Genomic DNA, 19,403 nt, shown 5'->3' with positions numbered 1-19,403 from the left:
ATAGGTGTTGGATGGATTAAGGGCGAATCTTATTAGTCATCTGGAGAGTAATCATTTTAGTTATGTCTTCTGTAGATTTTACTTAGGTAAAGCTAAAATATTTTGTTTTGGGATTCTGCTTTTATTCACATCCCTTTTTTATATTCTAGGACTGCATATGTGCTAGCTGATGTCATGGATGATCAGTTGAAATCTATGTGGTTTACTCCATTTCAGGCTGAAGAAATCGATACTGATCTAGATTTGGTATGAAGGTTTTGATTACTAAGTTTTGGAAGAAGATGTTCTGTTTGTTGCTTTGTGTGTTGTTAGCATTCCAGTAGTTTATATGATATACTCTTTTTTTTTTTGGTTTTTCGAGACAGGGTTTCTCTGTGGTTTTGGAGCTGGAACTAACTCTGTAGACCAGGCTGGTCTCGAACTCACAGAGATCCGCCTGCCTCTGCCTCCCAAGTGCTGGGATTAAAGGTGTGCGCCACCACCGCCCGGCTATATGATATACTCTTAATGTCCATTGGAGGCGTTATCTTTATGACAGTCACATTCTTACTGAAATCTAGAACTCATTACTTTTATTTTGTTGGTTTTGCTTCAGTCTAGTAGTGATTTGTATTTTGAGATTTTGAGGAGGTAAGGCATTCTGTTCTGCACACACCCTCTGAAGCACGTGGTCTCTATGCTGCTGGGCACAGAGTAACGTAGCTGACACAGCGCTCTTTGTTCTTCACTGGGTTCAGGGATGGAATGCTGCGGCCTCTTCCCTGGGAACTCGTACAGTGTATTATAGTATCAGTGTAATTGATGTTCGTGAGCATAGTGCTGAAGGTTCAGGATTGTAAAGACCGACTGCTTGATCTTCTAAGGGGTATTTCTGTAGAATTTTATCCATAGCTTACTGAACTTATATATTGATTTTTTTCTTTCTTTTTTTCTTTTAAAGCTGAGAGTTATTTTTTTAAAGATTTATTTATTATGTATACAGTGTTCTGACTCCATGTATTCCTGCAGGCCAGAAGAGAGCATCAGATCTCATTATAAATGGTTGTGAGCCATCATGTGGTTGCTGGGAATTGAACTCAGGAACTCTGGAAGAGCAATCAGTGCTCTTAACCTCTGAGCCATCTCTCCAGCCAGAAATCTACTTGGGTATTTCCTTGTCCAAAATATATTAGTGTTCATCATGAGTAATGGGCCTGAAAGAATGAAATAATTTGGATTTAAGATAACGTTTAGTGTATTGATGGCTGCTTTTCCTTTAAGGAAAAAATACATAGCTAAAATTACATTAAAGAATTTATTTTTGGTCTGAATTTTTTAATTAATTCATTAGAACTGTGCTGTCCAGTAAACTCTGTATAGGGGTAGAAATGTTCCTCACTTTTCTGGCTTTGTTATTGTAGCCATTAGCTTTGTGTGACTGTTGGAAAATTAAAATTTAGGTAGTGTGACTGAAACACTGACTTTTAGTCAGGCATGGTGTCTTACACCTGTGATCTCAGTCTTAGGAAAGGCAGAGGCAGAGCATCTGTGAGCTCAAGGCCAGTCTCTCTGCACAGTGAGCTCCAAGCACACAGGGCTACACATGTTAAAAACCTGTCTCTTCACAAAAAGCACTGAATTTTACTATGATTGAGTTCTAATTCTTATTTAGATACTCACATATGGGAGCTGGAGAGGATGCACAAGAGTTGAGAGTGCTCGCTGCTCTTGTGGAGGAACCCCTCTAGTTCTCACCTACATAGTCCCTCACAGTTACCTGTAACTTCAGTTCTGGGGGATCTGATGCCCCTTCTGATCTCTGTGGGCACGTGGCAGGCAAAACACTCATAAACATAATGTAAATAAATAGCCTTTAAAAGAAAACCAAACCTCACATGTAATTGAGGGCTGAGTTTCTATATTAGGCGATAAAATTTTAAAATACTTTAATAATTTTTAATATTTTAATAATATTAAATATTTTAATATTTTTTAAAATAATTTAAAATATTTGTGTGAGAAATTGTTCTTTTTCATCTGGGAGTGGTGGTTCACACCTGAAACTCCAGCACTAAGGTGACAGAATCTGGAGAATCGTTCAGACTTGAAGGCCACAGAGTCCTTTCCAGGACAGACTGAGCTGCAGAAAGAAAGCAATACTAAACCTAGTGTCTGTGTGTGTGTGTGTGTGTGTGTGTACATACATACTGGAACTGGCCTTGAGATCCACCTGCCTCTGCCTTCTGAGCGCCGAGATTAAAGATGTACACCACCGCTGCCAGCTAAACTACTCCCCCTGCCCCGTTTTTTCAAGACAGCGTTTCTCTGTGTAACAGCACTGGCTGTTTGTAACTAGCTCTGAACTCACAGAGATCCGCCTGCCTCTGCCTCCTAAGTGTTGGGATTGAAGGCGTGCGCCACCACCTCCTGGCTAAGCCTTCCATTTTTAACCTAAAGTGGAGCGATCACTGTGATTACAGTTTAGAGAAATTTTACATCTTGTAAGCAGCTTTAATTCTTGTTTCTCTGACATTAAGCCTAGGTTTGAATATCATGAGATGCATCAGGCTTTTGGGAGTCTGCAGCACGTAACCCTTTCCTGACAGGTGTGGGTAGCGCATTAGGTGGCCCAGTGTGTTATTTCCATAGTGATTGGAAATGTTCGTTAGGTATTCTAGTGTTAATTTATTTAGAGTGATCCTGAGTTCAAGGTCAAACAGTCTTCTAGATTTACAGACCTGCAGCTTTGAGGAGGAGTGCTGCAAAATAACTGGTCGGATTCCTAGGGCTTTCTCTTTGTTAACACCAATGATGCTACTTTCTGAAAACAGAGAAGTAGATTTATAACTAATTTACCATGAGAGTGAAATAGAATTGGTTGGTAATGGCAGTTTCTGTAGTGGAAGCTACACAAGCTTAAATTTAATTTATTTAATTTTATGTTTTTGACTACAGGTGAAGGTTGACCTGATTGAGCTCTCTGAAAAGTGCTGTAGTGATTTCGATTTGCACTCGGAATTAGAGCGTTCATTTTTGTCAGAACCATCATCTCCAGGAAGAACCAAGACTACTAAGGGATTTAAACTTGGGAAGCATAAACATGAGACGTTCATAACTTCAAGGTAATGTTTATTCCATAGAAGAGTTCAGAGTACTTGCTGCTCTTGTGCAGATAGACACATATCTGTGTCCCCCCTCCCCTTTTTCCCCTGAGGTGGGGTTTCTCTGTGTAGCTCTGACCTGGAATTTACTCTGTAGCCCAGGCTGGCCTTCAACTCACAGAGATTCTCCTGCCTCTGTTTCCTGAGTGCTGGGATTAAAGGTGTGAACCACCTTAGTTGGCATAATTGTAATACAAGCTTTTAAAGTGAGTAATTTGTCAGGGTGACCGGTGCATTATGTTCTCTTGTTGCTGCTGTTGCTGAGGTTTGAATCCAGGGCATTGTAATTCCTGATCACACTGAGCTATCGTGAGCCCTCATTGTACTGTTTTTCCTTTGAGCAAGAAGCAGACTGACTGGATTGTTAAAAAAATAGTCTTATTAACAAACAAGCATTCCTGATAGTTATTACAGAAAGTAATATTTCTGTAACAGTTCCTGTAAATGGAAGCAGCAAACAATGAAATTCCACTTTTAGTATTGTAAAGATGGATCATAACATTTTCACTAGAAATGTGAAGTTTTCCCATGTTGTCTTAACAGTGGAAAATCTGAATACATCGAGCCTGCCAAGCGAGCTCATGTTGTGCCGCCACCACGAGGCCGGGGCCGGGGCGGATTTGGGCAGGGCATCCGACCCCATGATATTTTCCGTCAGAGAAAGCAGAACACAAGTAGGCCGCCGTCTATGCACGTGGACGACTTTGTTGCAGCTGAAAGTAAAGAAGTGGTCCCTCAGGACGGACTTCCCCAGCCGAAGCGGCCACTCAAAGTGTCGCAGAAGATCTCTTCCCGCGGTGGATTTTCAGGCAATCGCGGGGGACGGGGCGCTTTTCACAGTCAGAACAGGTTCTTCACACCGCCTGCCTCGAAAGGTAACTCCTGGTCTGCAGTGATGGAGTGGTAAACGTGTGACCCAGATAGGAGCCTTCAGAGGACACTCCTCCTCTGTCAGCGTGCAGAGTACTGTTGCATGGGCTATAAAATAAAACCACAAGTAGCTCTCTTGTTTACTTCCCTATGATATGTTGTACTTTTAGTTTTTGAGTTTTTTTTTTTCCTTTTCTTTGTTTCTTCCTTCCTTTCTTTTTTTTACCCCCTTGAGATAGTAACCCTAGTTGTCCTGGAACTTGCTCTATCGACCAAGTTGACCTTGAACTCAAAGCGGTCTGCCAGCCTCTGCCTCCTGAGTGCTGGGATTAAAGGTTGCACCATCTACACCTGACTTTTTTTTCCTTTTCTTTTTACTAGTTTCCTTTTTACATTGGATTTTTTTTTTTTTGAGACAGTGTCTCATAGTGTACCCTTGAAAACAATTTTAATATATTTTATTTCAGGGTATTTTGCTTACTTACACGTGTTTCTATACATCACACATGTGCCTGTTGCCCAACAAGACCAAAAGAAGGTATTGGATCCTCTCCAACTGGAGTTACATGGTTGCTAACCACCATGCGGGTGCTGGGAATTGAACCCTGTCCTCTAGAAGAGCAGCCAGTGCGTTTAACCCTGAGCTATCTATCTAGCCCTTACAATGAATATTTCATATATTCTTCCTGAGTAATACACAATTGTATCATTTTTACAGTTATCCCTCTTAACATTTTCTTAAGATTCTCTGTATAGTTCATTTCTTACTTTTCTTACCTAGATTCTTGTCTTTTCTGTGTTCCCTGCTGTGTGCTATGTGTGTGGACGTGTGTGGAGGAAGGTAAGGGTATGTAGATGCTAGGTGTTGATATGAGTTGTCTTCCTCCAGTGGTCTCCACCTTATATCCTGACACCGAATCTTTCACTTGACTCCGGGGCTTGCTGGGTCAGCTGGACCAGCTAGCCAGCATCACTGCTTCTCTAGTGCTGGCATTACGAGTGGCCTCCTATGCTTGCCCAATATTACGTGTGTGTCAGTTACTCATGCCTTTGTAGCCAGCCCTTTTCCCCTCTGAGCCGTCTCCCTGGCTCTCTACATTCTTCTTCTGAGACAGGTGTTATGTAGTTCAGGCTAGCCTGGAACTCATAGTCCTGCTGCCTTCCTCTTCCCAGTGCCGACTGTGCACTGTATGTGTGTGTGCATGTGTACACACACATATGTGTATATGCGTCCAGACTAGGCGGGCATTGGATCCCTCGGAACTAGAGTTACAGGTATTTATGAGCTGCCCAACATGGGTGCTGGTATTTGAAGTCTGGCCCTCATGATTGAACCTGAAGTGCTTTCACCTGCTGAGCCGTCTCTCCAGCCCCTTATTTTCTTTTAATGTTGTAGTTGGTTTACTTTAAATTGTCTTGAGTTTAGAAACTGATTATACTTCGAGCTGTTACTCCTTTTTTTGTTACTGGTTTTTTTTTTTTTTTTTTTCCCCCGAGACAGGGTTTCTTTGTGGTTTTGGTGCCTGTCCTGGAACTAGCTCTTGTAGACCAGGCTGGTCTTGAACTCCCAGAGATCCGCCTGCCTCTGCCTCCCAAGTGCTGGGATTAAAGGCGTGCGCCACCACCGCCCGGCTGTTTTGTTTTTATATAAAGTGTTGCTATTTAGCAAGATTCATCCCAAACTTGTGATCCTCTTGCTTCACAAGTATTGGAAACAAGCATATGCTACTCCGCTGGCTTCAGAGACCTCTCTCCCCCCCCCCCCCCCCCCGCTCCCTTTCTCTTGCTCTCTCACTCTCCCTTCTCTTCACTTCACTCTCTTCTCTCTTTCTCACTTTGAGGCAGGGTCTCATGTATCCTCCATGAATTGTATGTGTGGAGACTGGCTTCACATTCACTGTGTAGTCAAGCACGTGTCTTCTTTACCTCATGAGTGTTGGGATGACAGGCATGTGCCACCACAAGCCAGCCAGATTCTTTACTGGTGAACTATGGCATGTTTTCACATCTGCTGAGTTAGGAGGGTATGAATGAGAGGAAAATGTTTGCATTAGTAGCAAACATAGGACATCAGGAACTGTTTTCAGAACTTCACCCATCACCCTGTATCAACCCATGGTGTATTTCTGCTGGCATCCGCTTTTCAGAAGAGAATATAAGTGGCAGAACTACTATTTGACAGTCTGGGCTGTGCTTACCTGCTCTTCACCACTGTGACATGCTCTTCAGTGTAGAGACTTTCAGCTTCTGTTTCATAGCATTTGAAGATTAAGAAAAGCCTGTGAGCTGGGCAGTAGTGTCGCAAGCCTTTAATCTCAGCACTTGGGATGCCATAGAGGTAGGCAGATCTCTGAGTTCGAGGCCAGCCTGGTCTACAAAGTGAGTTCCAGGATAGTCAGAACTGTTACAGAGAAACCCTGCCTAGAAAAACCAAGAGAGCGAGAGAGAGAGAGAGAGAGAGAGAGAGAGAGAGAGAGAGAGAGAGAGAGAGAGAAAGAGAGAGAAGAAGGAAGGAAAAGCCTGTGAGATTTTATTAATTCAGTTGGATGGTAGTGTGTGATGCTGAGCAACCTGTACCCACCACACTCGGGAGATGGAAGGCAGGAAGACTGCAGGTTTGAGGCTGGTTTGGGCTGTGACATGGCAAGAACCTTTCTCAAAAATCCCCAAGCAAGGGAAATAATCCTTTTGATTACATTGCTTGTGTTTAGGGAACTACAGTCGTCGGGAAGGAACCAGAGGCTCTAGTTGGAGTGCTCAGAATACTCCTCGAGGAAATTATAATGAAAGTCGCGGCGGCCAGAGCAATTTTAACAGGGGTCCTCTTCCACCATTACGGCCACTTAGTTCTGCAGGTACATGATCCTCCCTACTTGTTCTTGCTGAGATCTCTCTTTCAGCTTACAAAGGTCATTCACTTTTGTATTGGGAGAGACTATTTTAGTATGTTGACTTATTTTAGAGTTAGATTTATATCTGGGAATGAAACTTAACCATTAGTATAAGTAATGTCTCATGATGATAAACTATATTTAAAAAACAAACCATTTGTTATGGTGCTTTTTAACTGCAAAGTATTAATAGCAAAGGTAGGTACTGTATTGATAGCAAAGGCAGCATCGTAAGGTAGATACTGTATTGATAGCAAAGTAGCATCGTAAGGTAGATACTGTATTGATAGCAAAGGCAGCATCGTAAGGTAGATACTGTATTGATAGCAAAGTAGCATCATGCAGTAGGTGCTGTTTAGTGTGCAGTTTTATAAGCATAGAACCTTTTTCTACATTACTACCTCAAGTTTAGGATTCTTGTCAGAAGTAGCTTTGGTTTTAAAACAACATTCTAAAAGCGAGTCATTTTTAAAAAGATTATGTATAGGTGTGTGTGGTATCGTATAGGGGTGGGGGTATTGTATAAGGGTGTGTGTGTATGTAGATATGGGTATAAGTGTGTGTGTTGGGGGAGGCCTCTTGTTCATTTCCAGCCCCTTAGACCAAAAATAATCACAGAGAAGCTGTATTATTTAAATCACTGCTTGGCCAATCACTTAAGCGTATTGCTAGCTAGCTCTTATATCTTTGGTTAACCCATTTCTATTAATCCGTGTATCGCCATGTGGCTGTGGCTTACTGGCAAGGTCCCAGCGTGTCTGTCCCTGATGGCTTCTTGCGACTCCACCTTCTTTCTCCCAGCTTTCGGTTTAGTTTTCCCTGCCTAGCTCTGCTCTGCCCTATCACAGGCCAAAGCAGCTTCTTTATTCATTAACCATTAAAAGCTACACATGTACAGAAGGACCTACTACATCATCTTCCTCTTTTTGTCTAAATAAAATGGAAGGTTTTAACTTTAACATAGTAAAATTATATCTAACAAAACAAGTAAGAATTACACTATTCTTCAACTCCATCAAAGACTCCAGAAGGATATAATATTACCTAAGTCAACAGGAAGTGCATTGTAAGCAACTTCCAAAACTGGAATTGACAGAGACATCTCGTTACCTGGACAGTCACCCAAAGGTCTTTTGTAATGTTGTGAGCACCCATCTTCAGTCTACTGGCCCATAGTATGTGGCAGACCTTTCCATGAAGCAGGAAATTTCAAAGACAGTTCTGCCTATATTGGCAGTTTGTCAGTCACTTTCTTCTGTGTCCTGCAGAATGTCTGGCAGACTCTTTTTGTTCTTTCATGAAGCAGGAATCCCAAAGGACAGTCTCACCTTTAGGCAAGTTCAGCAGTCATTTTTCTGTGAGTCCTGCATGTCCAGTTCATACAGCATAGCATCAAGCAGTCCAGGCAAGAGCAGTTTCTTGCCCAAATGGCTAACAAACTCCATAAGGAGCCTCTTCAATGCCCATCATCCTCTTGAAGTAGATTGGTGCTGCCAGGAGCAGATGGTCTCATTGTCATAAAAAATCCTAACTTCTTAAAACATTTTAAATGCCATATTCTGAAGGTCTCTGAAAGATTTGAAGAATACCTATCTAACTGAAATATCTCTCTACATACCTAGAAAACCTAACTAACATGACTACAAGCTTGACTATTATAGATGACTCTATAATATTTACCTATATTTCTTAATTATACATTACAGTTTTTAAATGAGCTACACAAACACAATACATTAATCAAGAGCAGAAATATATTATATATATAACAAAATTGACCTTAAATTTGTATCAATAAACCAAGATTCATACCAATGCAAGTCTCTCTAGCATGTGTGTGTGCACACGCATGTGTGGGTTGGAGTAGGTAGGTTCCTGAAAAGGGCACAAGGCACTGGATTCCCTGGATCTTGAGTTACCTGACTGATGCTGAGAAGGCATGGAGCACAGTCCTGAAAGAGCAGCAAATGTTCTTAGCCACTGAACTATCTCTCGAGCTCTGAAGTAAATTCTGTTGGGATATAATCAGCTTACCTATTTAAAAGTCTTAAGTGCTTACACCACAGGAAAGGAAGGATGTTGAACTAAATGTGGTCTTTTTCCTCTCTAGGTTACCGCCCAAGTCCTCGGGATAGAGCTTCCAGAGGCCGCGGGGGGCTCGGACCTTCCTGGGCTAGTACCAACAGTGGTAGTGGAGGCTCCAGAGGGAAGTTTGTCAGTGGAGGCAGTGGGAGAGGTCGTCATGTACGGTCTTTTACTCGATAGACTTGGGAACACTCCAAAGAAATGGACATTTCATGAGGACAAAAAAAAAAGACATTCAAGGACCAATTTAGACTTAGCAGCTGTACCTGAAGACATCTGAGAGAATATTTTTATCTGAAGAAAGCAGATTTTGTTTGATACTTAACGAGATTTCAATAAAAATCCAAACTTTGTATGTATGTTTGTATATATTTTTCCCATTTTTATATGGTATTTATTTAGAAAATTTCTAGATAGGAAGAGAAGAAATGACTTGTTTTGTATTTTTCTTGCTTATACTACATATATTCCCAAACTTTCTTAGCCTGTGACACCTTTTAGTGTGTCGGTAGTAATTTCACAGTGTCCCCAGTCAAAAGCAGATGTAATACTTGTGTTTATTAAACAGTCAGGTCCAAGCAGCTGAAGCCTTTCCGCCATCAGCACAGGTCCGTGGACCCTGCTCAGTGCCTCGGCCTTGGAGACAGCAGCCTTTCCCCAGGTTTCTTCAGCAGTGCTGTGTATAAACCGCTGACCGTTTGCTACAAGTGTGTGCTGCTCTGGAAACTCAGACACTGCTATCACCCGTGCTGAAAATGTGAACTACCTCAGGTTAGTAGGCTGTGTGGCGTCCAGCAGATGCTGCGGTTTCCGGAAAGTTCAGACATTGTGTAGCACCCATTCTCTTTTCCTGAGGTGCCCCCCACAGTTCAGAAGTCACAGCTGTTGCAGCAGAAGAAAAGCACTCTGTATGTTAGATGTACAAACGTTGCTTCAGCTTTGGCCGACTGTTGCTATTTTATTATATAGTTATTTAAAACCTAAAATTCGGCGTATTCTAATATGGTTATTTTGGGAATCAGAAGCATCTACTTTATATTCAAAAATAAAACTTATAACTTTGACAAAGGAGCCATATTTCCCCCAAGGTATGTCTTAATTCGTTGAGTCTATACAAATGGCATAAAATACAGAGTTCTCTTAAACAAAAATAAGTGTATGAGTCTCATTGCATCCTAACATTCTGTGTTTGGGGGATTAATTGTGAGTGAATTTAATATTTGTTTATTAGGAAAAAGAGCCTTGAAAAGCTCAGCTTTAGAGGTGAGGGTTTAACTTAGTAGTAGAAATGCTTGTTTGACATGTGTGATTAATCACTAGCAGCGTGTATGTATGTGCGTGTGTGTGCGTGCTTGCGTATCCACATTTGTGCACGTGCATGAAAAGTTCCAGTGTAAAGATTCTGATGCTGAAGTGCAAGGTGATGAAAATCTTAAATAATAGCCTGGAGCAACCCAAGCTATTAGTCTGCTCAGGCTGCTATAATAAAATACAATAGACTGGGTGGCTTAAGTAATAGAAATCTCACAGTTCTTGGAAGTCCAAGGTCAGGACTTTGGTGTAACTGGGTTCTGGTGACTTTTCCACAGCGTGTAGGTGAGGCCCTCTTCCATCAATCATAGACAAAGGGTGTTAGCAATTAGCCAGGCAAGCCGGGCGGTGGTGGCGCACGCCTTTAATCCCAGCAAGTGGGAGGCAGAGGCAGGCAGATCTCTGTGAGTTCAAAGCCAACCTGGTCTACAAGAGCTAGTTCCAGGACAGCCAGGGCTACACAGAGAAACACAGGCAAAAAATGTTGCTGGTAGTAATCAGTGCGTTTCAAGCAGTAGGAAGTTTAGTCAGGTTAGTTTTATTGCTTTTTACAACAGCTTGGGAAAACCTACAGAAGATCAAGAACTAGAACACACCTGGGCATGGCCCATAGAATAGTAAAGCAAGGTATTGTCTTTTTTATGTTTTATGTAGTTATTATTATTGTGTGTCTGTGTGATATGGGGGAGAGCAAGCATGTCTGCCATGCATGTGTGTGTAGGTCAGAGGACAACTTGATAGCGCTCACACTCTCCCTTTCTGATGTGGATTCTGGGGATCAGGCTTCGGTGTGGCCCCTGAGCCATCTCGCCAGCCCTACAGCAGGGTTATCTGCCCTCAGGAAAAGTACAAGACAGTAAAGACAATGATCGTGTAAATAGCATCCTTAAAAAGAACAATAATGGGGGCTGGAGAGATGGCTCAGAGGTTAAAAGCACGGGCTGCTCTTCTAGAGGTCCTGAGTTCAATTCCCATATGGTGTCTCACAAGCATCTGTAATTCGATCAGATTCCCTCTTCTGGACTGCAGACAGAACACTGTATACATAATAAACAAATAAAATTTAAAAAGTAAAAAGCTTTAAAAAAAAAAGAACAATAATGAAGTTCTAAGTGTATAAGTATGAAATGATCTGGAACTCTTAAATAACCCAACCAGTATGTTCCAATCTAATTGTATTGTGGGTGCTCTACAGTAGCTACTTTCAAATATCTAAACAGATAAAATGGGAGGGATTCTTAATGCCACTTTTATAATGTTAGACTAAGTAACAACTTTTTTGGGAACTACTTTAAATGAAGGCTAAGGTGAAAAATCTATGCCAATTTTTAGTTTTATAAATTTAGAAGTAGGTGTGGTGGTATACATTTTTATTCTCAGCACTCGGGAGGCAGAGATAGGCAGATCTCTGTGAGTTCCAGGCTAACTAGAGATACAATGAGATCCTGTCTCAAACAAAAACAAAAATCTTAAAAAATAACTAAATTACATGGTGGGCGTGATGACAGTTAATTCAATCCTGCATTAAAAAGGCAGAGTTAGATCAGTGTGTTCGAGGCCAGCCTGGTCTATACATTTAGTTTCAGGCCAGTCAGGATGACTTAGTGGGACCCTGTATCAAATTAAAAAAAAACAAAAACAAAAAAACTCTTTAAAAAGAAATAATGAGCAAGATGTTAAAGGGGAAATAACCCCCTGATTTAGAGAAATGACACAGACTGGAGTATAACAGAGGCTGAGACGTATCGGGTGAATGGAGGACCAGTGGGGAACCAGGGAAAGTTGACATTGGCCTCAGCACAAGGGCGAAGCGGGTCCTAGTGTCCCTGGAGGGTGCTCCCGACTAAACAGTTCTTGAGCGTCCATTGATCGTGGGAGGACTGAAGTAACTTATGATCTGTTTCTTAGAATTAAAATGTTTTCCCGGTGGTATGGTGCACTTCTTTAATCCCAGCACTTGGGAGGTTAAGGCAGGCCGATCTCTGTGAGTTCAAGGCCTGGTCTACAGAGTGAGTTTCAGGTCAGCCTGCTCTAGGAGTTCCAGGTCATCCAGGGCTACACAGAGAAACCCTGTCTGGATAAAGAACAAAACAAAGCAAAAAAAATAAAACAAAAAAACCCAAAAACCAAATATATATATATACAAGAAAAAAGTTTTTTATGGTAAATAAGATTTGTGGTTGTAACCATTTTCTTAGAGATTTAATAAAAAATATGTGTATGTGTGGGTATTGTGCACTCAAATGCAGGTGTCCAAGAAGGTCAAAGGTCAGGGATCCTTCTGGAGTTGGAGATACAGGCAGTTGTGATCTACTGTGTTGGTCCTGGGACCTAAACTCATGTCCTCTAGCATTTAGAGCAGCAAGCACTCTCAACCATGGAGTCAGCCCTTTTGCCCTCTCCTTACTGGGGGAAAAAAAACTAAAATGACATTAAACTACATTTCTTTTATATGTGTTCATGTAATGTGTGTGTGTGTGTAGGTCAGAGAACAGTGTGTTTGGGAGCCAGTTCTCTCTACCATGTGGGTCTCAGGGATTGAACTCAGTTGTCTGGGTTGATGGCAGGCACCTTTACGTCCCGAGCTGTCTCTCTAGCTCCCTCCTAATTTTTTGACACAGAATCTCTTACTGAAGTTGGAGCTCGCTGATTTGGCAAGACTGGCTGGCTGGTGAGCTCCAGGGATCTTAGTGTCTCCACTCCCCAGCACTAGGATTCCACTGTGTCCCTGTGCCTGCCTGACTTTATGTGGGTGTGGTAGGGATCCAAACTCAGCCTCTCATGTGTATGTGGCTAGCACTACCAACCAAGCCATCTTCCAAGTCCGAAATGTAAGTTTGACAACTTGATTATTGTTAGTGTGTCATACATTTTGGGGAGTTTTAAAATTAAGTTTTTGCATAGTTTTCATTTTAAAGCAAAATAAAAGTGAAATATGTGGGTATTTTGTTTTGCATTGCTCCCCTACCCCAGACACCATCTTGCCTTTGCAGGCTGGCTCGCCTCTCACCTGGAATCCTTCTGCCTTCCAAGTGCTGGGATTACAAACACCACACACATGTGAGCACAAACACACACATACCCAAGAACAACAGCAAAACCAAATCAAAATGAAAACCTAGTTTTAAAAAATTGTTCTCAAGGTCTTGAGAAAGATCTTGAAAAAGAACCAGAGTTGGGGAATGGGGTTTGCTCTGTGGTGGCTCTTGCTCGGAAAGGCTTCGCGAGTACTGTGGATTGCTTTGAAGTGAAGCAACCTGATCTCCCCCTTAAGCAGCTGCTTGAAGTTGCTTTCTGGGGGCTGATGCTCTTAGATGGCTGAAGACTCCAGAATGATACGGTTGCTATTTCCTGGCTAACTATGGCATCTGAATAACTCCAGAAGCATGTGAAACTATCAAAAGCCATTAGTAACTTTTTTTCCCCCCGAAACTAATTTTGGTGGAAATCTAAGAAAATTAGTAATCAAGGAGCACTATGTGCTAGTCCTGGTGTTGTGATTCATTAACTTACTTCGTGATGTAAACAAAATTATCTGAAGCTTTTAAAGAAATGCATATCCTGGCATATAAGACAGCTAAGGATGTGAGAGGAAGTGTGACTCAGAAGGCACACACCACAGGTGTTTATTGTAATAAACCTAACAGCTCAGGATTGAATGTAGTAGTAGGGACAGCTGGAGCGGCACAGAGACCACGAGGAGAGGAGGTGGCCAACTCCCCAGCCAGCGGAAATGTTGACTTAGGATAGTGGTGTTAATAGGAATTAGCTCTGGTTTTCTATAGCACAGTCGTCAGTAGAAATGTATGCTGTGTTTTGAATGCCTAGAGCCAGGCATAGTGACTGAGGCTGGAGGATTACAAGTTCCAGGCTCTGTTGAAAATGGGTGTTAAATCAGTCTTGTTGTTGCTCCCTTAAGAAGCTGATCAGCATAGGGGCAGCCACAGGCCTAAAGGATCAGATGCCCCACGTCTCACCCCCAGCGCTCTTCCTAGTGGTTTGTGCCGAGGGTCTACAGCCTCCAGTTTATATATATATATACACACAATTTTTTAAAATATGTATACAATATTCTTTCTGCGTGTATGCCTAAAGGCCAGAAGAGGGCACCAGACCTCATTACAGATGGTTGTGAGCCACCATGTGGTTGCTGGGAATTGAACTCAGGACCTTTGGAAGGGCAGGCGATGCTCTTAACCACTGAGCCATCTCTCCAGCCCTCTAGTTTATATTCTTACCCAGCATCTGGCTCCTCCAGTGGTGTAAGACACTCCCCCACTCCCTAATTATAAGAACCGGATATCCTCCTTTGTTTGGGAGATTTTCTCTTTCTTCTTGGGACGTCCCTTATTATACCATCCTGTCCATGATGGTTTTCTCTTAACTGTTCTTCTTAAGGAAGGTTCTAAGTGAGAGCTCTTTTCCTTCTGCGGCCCTGTTTTGTTGTTTCTGGTACACTGTGCCGCAGCCCTTGTCATGTTCCTCCACTAAGAGATCCTCATGGTGAGGCCCTTCCTCTATTAGCGTCTTTCCTGGATGGTAATGATGTGTCAGGTCCTTCCACAAACCAGCCAGCCTGCTGTTCTGTGTTTCGCTTAGCAGTCCTGGGCCACATTTTCTAAAAAATAAAAATAGGAAAATGTGAAGTAGCAAGGGGTTGAGAACTTACTAAGTGGTTTGCGTTGTACTTGAAACTGTAGACTATCACAACGTTAAAATTCTGTACAATGCCGGGTGGTGGTGGCGCAGGCCTTTAATACCAGAATACTTGGAAGGCAGAGGCTGTTATAGTAAGAGTGGCGGGGCTGCATCCCGCCACCCGGTTAGCTTTACCCGGAAACTGTATTCTTTTAAACACTGCCTGGCCCATTAGTTCCAGCCTCTTATTGGCTAGCTCTTACATATTGATCTAACCCATTTCTAATATTCTGTGTAGCACCACGAGCTGGCTTACCAAGAAAGATCTTAACCTGCGTCTGTCTGGAGTGAGAGAATCATGGCGACTCCTTACTCGGCTTCTTTCTCCCAGCATTCTGTTCTGTCTACTCCGCCTACCTAATTTTCTGTCCTATTAAAGGGCTAAGGCAGTTTCTTTATTTTACCAATGAAATTAACTCCTCCATTAAGAGGCAGACAGATCTCTGTGAGTTTGAGGCCAGCATGATTTACAGAGTGAGTTCCAGCACAGCCAAGACTACACAGAGAAACTCTTCAAAAAATAAAAAGAAAGAAGCCTATATCTAATTTCTGCACCTGTAGCCTTTCAGATGAAGTGGACCCTAATAAGATGAAGAAGAAACTATTTTTAGAAGCTCTTGTTTCCACTCTGGAATCTTAAGGAAGTTTTAGCATGAGCTTTTGTGCACACAATATCTCAGGAAGGCGGAAGGAGGGGTTTGGGATGTTTTCACCCTGACAGTCAAGAATAGCCATCACAGGCACGGTCCCTGAGGAGTGCTGGGCAGGACGGTAGCTCACGAGGGAGCTCAGGCATGTTTGCACTGTAGGGAAGTTTATGGTTTTGGTGAGATTCCCCCAAAGTTTCAGGTTTATAGCTGGGAAGGAGTAAGACCTTACTCCAAGGTCATTTGCACTTTAGCTTAAGCACACACACAGAAACCAACATAAGTGCACATAAGCTACCCAAACAAAAAAATTACATGTGTTTTAACACAGAATAAAGCTAGCTTGTCCTAAAAGCTACAGGGAAACCCTGTCTCGAAAAACTAAAAATAAATAAAATTAAAAATAAAATAAAGCTAGCTTGAACACCAGTGTTTCTCTGTCTTTTAAATTAAGCACAGCAATGGTTTTTGTTGCATTTACAGGAGGCATCGGATAAACATCGACTGAGAACTCGGGGCACTTGGTGTTCTGAAGCAGCATCATGGCATGGTAAGTCTGCTGGATGGAGAGGGTTGACTCCGGAGGTCTGAAAAGCTTGTGCTTGTTACTCGATCAGGATATTATAGTGTGTTGAACAGCAGTGTAAGAGGGTAATTTTTTTCCAGCGAAGGGGAGTGAACCAGGGGCCTTACACATTCTAGTGTAAGTCTGTCACTGAGAATTTTTAGCGACACGGTAAGATCAATTTTATATCATGTAAGACTCCATTGTTTCCTTAAATCTTCATTTAATCCCCCAAAGATCAGACATCAAAAAAAAATTCAATATAGAGAAATCCAAAATGCAGAGACCAGAGAAACATGCTGAAGATTCAAGAGAACAAGGCAGACTGGCAGGTCCCTGCTGCACCTGAACCAACAAGAAACGGGAATCGTTTTGCCTGTCCAATCTGCAAGACCCTTTGGTAACATGGGCACCCCGTTTGCCTAGTAGGCTCCACCTGCCATGCCACTTTGCTGTCTTGGGGCCACCTTTGGTGTTCTCCAGCTTCCTCCCTCTGTGCAGCCACTGCTTATCAGTCTTAAAGCTCATCCACACTCCCAGGTTTTAAGCACCTGTCTGTGTGCCCCCCCCCGTCCCGTCCCATTTCCCCCCGCCCCCCAACCCCCCCACCTCACCCCCCCACCCCCGTCTCCACCAGCCCCGTCCCTGCCAGAGGCACCCCTGGCCTCTCGGAGTCCTGAGAGTGGCCTTATAGAGTCATTTCTGGACCAGCAGTGTCAGCGTTTCTGGGAACTCATTAGCAGTGGTTCAGAGCTACAGGATTTAAACCTGTGTTTGAGGAGTTCCTCGGAGATTCTGACGCTGGTCTTGATGTGTGAATACAACCGTCACTCTCCTTCCTCTGTGGTGTGCTGTCTGTATAGCAGGCTAAGCTATCACAAAACACTATTTATACCTGGGAGCAAAGCAGAAAGCCTGCTCAAAACACCCCTCACATTGAGAGGAATTTGGAGACGGTCAAGAAGCAAGTGTGCCAGGGAAAAGGGAAACTACAGCAGAGTCGGGGTGAAGTAAGAGAGTAGAGACTGGCTCGGTACAGATCATGTTAAAGACAGGCTGAAGGCACTGCCGGGCCATCGCCCTTTTGTGTTCCTCCGAAGAAGAGGGGTGGTGTGGTTTAGGAACGCATCTTACTGTAGTAGACCCCATACTCCAACTTTATAACCCTGGCTCCCGGAGTTGCCAGAAACCAGATTCAATTTATGAAGTGTCTCCTTAGACTTGGAAAGGTCTCCAGGACTAAAACCTTTAAAGCACACTTTTCCTTTTAATTAGATGCTGTCAAGCTACTCCTTAAGTGAACACACCTGTTTATATTTCTGCCAGCACCGCGTGTTCTCATTAGTTCACAAACTTCATTAAACACTTTATTTTTTGAAGCTTTTTAATTTTTGTTAAACTGTTTGATAAAATTCAGCGAATGACCTTTAACCACTTTCTCTTTTTAGGCGTATCTAATTTAAGATTTCTTTCTTTCTTTTTTTCTTTTCTTTTTTCGAGGCAGGGTTTCTCTGTGTCACAGCTCTGTCTGTCCTGGAACTAGCTCTTGTAGACCAGGCTGGCCTCGAACTCAGAGATCCGCCTACCTCTGCCTCCCAAGTGCTGGGATAAAGGCGTGGGCTACCACTGCCTGGCTAATTCTAATTCTAGATTTCTTAGAGCTGACAGACCGTATCACTGTAGCACTTGTAAATTCACTTGGAAAATCCTCGGAATGATATCGCGTCCTTGCTTACAATACTTTTGAACTTTTTCAAGTCCAAAGAAGCCCTTCGCCCCTTTACGAGAGTCCGGTAATCCTGCATTTATTTTCACACTTCTCGGACTTAAAAGGGTTTGTAAACATCTTAGGTGCTGCATCTAATCAATGTCATTTGAATGAGTAACAGGATTCCGTGTACTTTAGCGGTGCACACATTTCTATAATCCAAATCATAAATTGCTGATTTCTGTCAACATAAATCGTACTGTTTTTCGCCTCAGTTAGAATCTGAAGACTGGGAACTGGAGCCAAACTAGTATGTTTTAGACCTAGCGGCCAACGGGAATCAAACCGGCACGCAAGTAAAAGGAAAAGTGAAGACGCCTGAGTAGCGCTGCACCGGAAACGGCGTCCAATCAGAGTCAGGGGGCGGATCGCCGCTGCGCGGCAGTGCGCATGCTCGGCGCCCGGCCGGCGATTGGCTGTGTGAAGGCGGGAGACTTGAGCCTGTTGGCGGAGGGCGTCGTGACCCGTGGGGGCGCTCGCGGTTTCCGTCGCAGTGACGGTAGGTGTCTGCCGCGGGGGCCCGGGGAGGGCGCGCGGGGCCTGGTGCAGGATGGCGCCGGTCCCGGGAGAAAGGCGAGAGCCTCCGCGCTGGCTGTCCTGGTGCGGAAGGCGGGCCCTGCGGGGCGGCCGGTCGGTGCGCCGTCCCCGGAGGCCGGTCCCCCGTGCCCCTGTCCCCTGCGCGGTTCCCGGAGGCCGGTCGGTGCCCCTGTCCCCGGAGGCCGGTCCCCCGTGCCCCTGTCCCCTGCGCGGTCCCCGGAGGCCGGTCGGTACCCCTGTGCCCAGGTCGGTCGGTTACCCCCACCCCGGAGGCCTGTCGGTGCCGCTGTCCCCGAGGCTGGAGCCAATGTATGTCCCTATCCCCGGGGACAGCCCTGGGCCTAGTCTACAGAGTGAGTTCTAGGACAGGCTTCAAAGCTATAGAGAAACCCTGTCTCAAAAAAAAAACAAAACAAACAAAGAAAAAAGGAAACCCTCAGAATAAAAATTGTTATTCTAACATGCAGAGGTAATCAGTGTCAATGTCATAGCACGTGTTTTGCTAGTCGTATGAAATTTGTTTATATTTCTTAAAAATCTATTTACACTTAGACAGTGTGTGTCTGGGTATGCATGTGCCATGATGCACATGTGAAAATCAGAGGACAGCTTGTGGGAGTTGGCTCTTCTTCCTCAACATGTGGATTCCAGAAATTGAACTTGGACTTCTTGTATTAGTCAGGGTTCTCTAGAGGAATAGAACTGAAACAAAGAAAAAAAAGAACATTTAATTGATTGACCATCATGGCAAGGGAGCATGGCAGCAGCAGTAGCTGAGAACTTACTTTTTTTTTTTTTTTTAAATTTTTCGCGAGCCGGGCGGTGGTGGCACACGCCTTTAATCCCAGCACTTGGGAGGCAGAGGCAGGCGGATCTCTGTGAGTTCGAGAC

General features: G+C 43.5%; 2 protein-coding genes across 3 annotated transcripts in view; both read left to right on the top strand.

Annotated features, from left to right (window-relative positions):
• Virma (vir like m6A methyltransferase associated) overlaps nucleotides 1-16,146 on the top strand; it is a 69,724-nt gene extending 53,578 nt beyond the window's left edge. Inside the window, exons 20-25 of one of the 2 annotated variants that reach the window (XR_009058412.1) lie at nucleotides 150-246; nucleotides 2,935-3,101; nucleotides 3,684-4,015; nucleotides 6,722-6,865; nucleotides 9,012-9,757; nucleotides 16,126-16,146. Coding sequence is in view for 1 of the 2 variants with exons in the window: in XM_057790490.1 (XP_057646473.1) it covers nucleotides 150-246; nucleotides 2,935-3,101; nucleotides 3,684-4,015; nucleotides 6,722-6,865; nucleotides 9,012-9,166 (895 nt within the window). In the remaining variant the exon portion in view is untranslated. Of the gene's footprint in view, nucleotides 1-149; nucleotides 247-2,934; nucleotides 3,102-3,683; nucleotides 4,016-6,721; nucleotides 6,866-9,011; nucleotides 10,119-16,125 lie in introns of those variants that run through there. The other variant, XM_057790490.1, reaches the window with a different exon arrangement.
• Nucleotides 16,147-18,379: 2,233 nt separating this feature from the next.
• Rad54b (RAD54 homolog B) overlaps nucleotides 18,380-19,403 on the top strand; it is a 71,612-nt gene continuing 70,588 nt past the window's right edge. Inside the window, exon 1 of the mRNA XM_057790785.1 lies at nucleotides 18,380-18,474. The gene's annotated coding sequence lies outside the window, so the exon portion shown is untranslated. The remainder of the gene's footprint in view (nucleotides 18,475-19,403) is intronic.

This window comes from Chionomys nivalis, chromosome 16, assembly GCF_950005125.1.
Source record: "Chionomys nivalis chromosome 16, mChiNiv1.1, whole genome shotgun sequence".
Lineage (NCBI taxonomy): Eukaryota > Metazoa > Chordata > Mammalia > Rodentia > Cricetidae > Chionomys > Chionomys nivalis.
The sequence above is the reverse complement of the archived record's forward strand: the minus strand, read 5'-3'. Positions and strand labels throughout refer to the sequence as shown.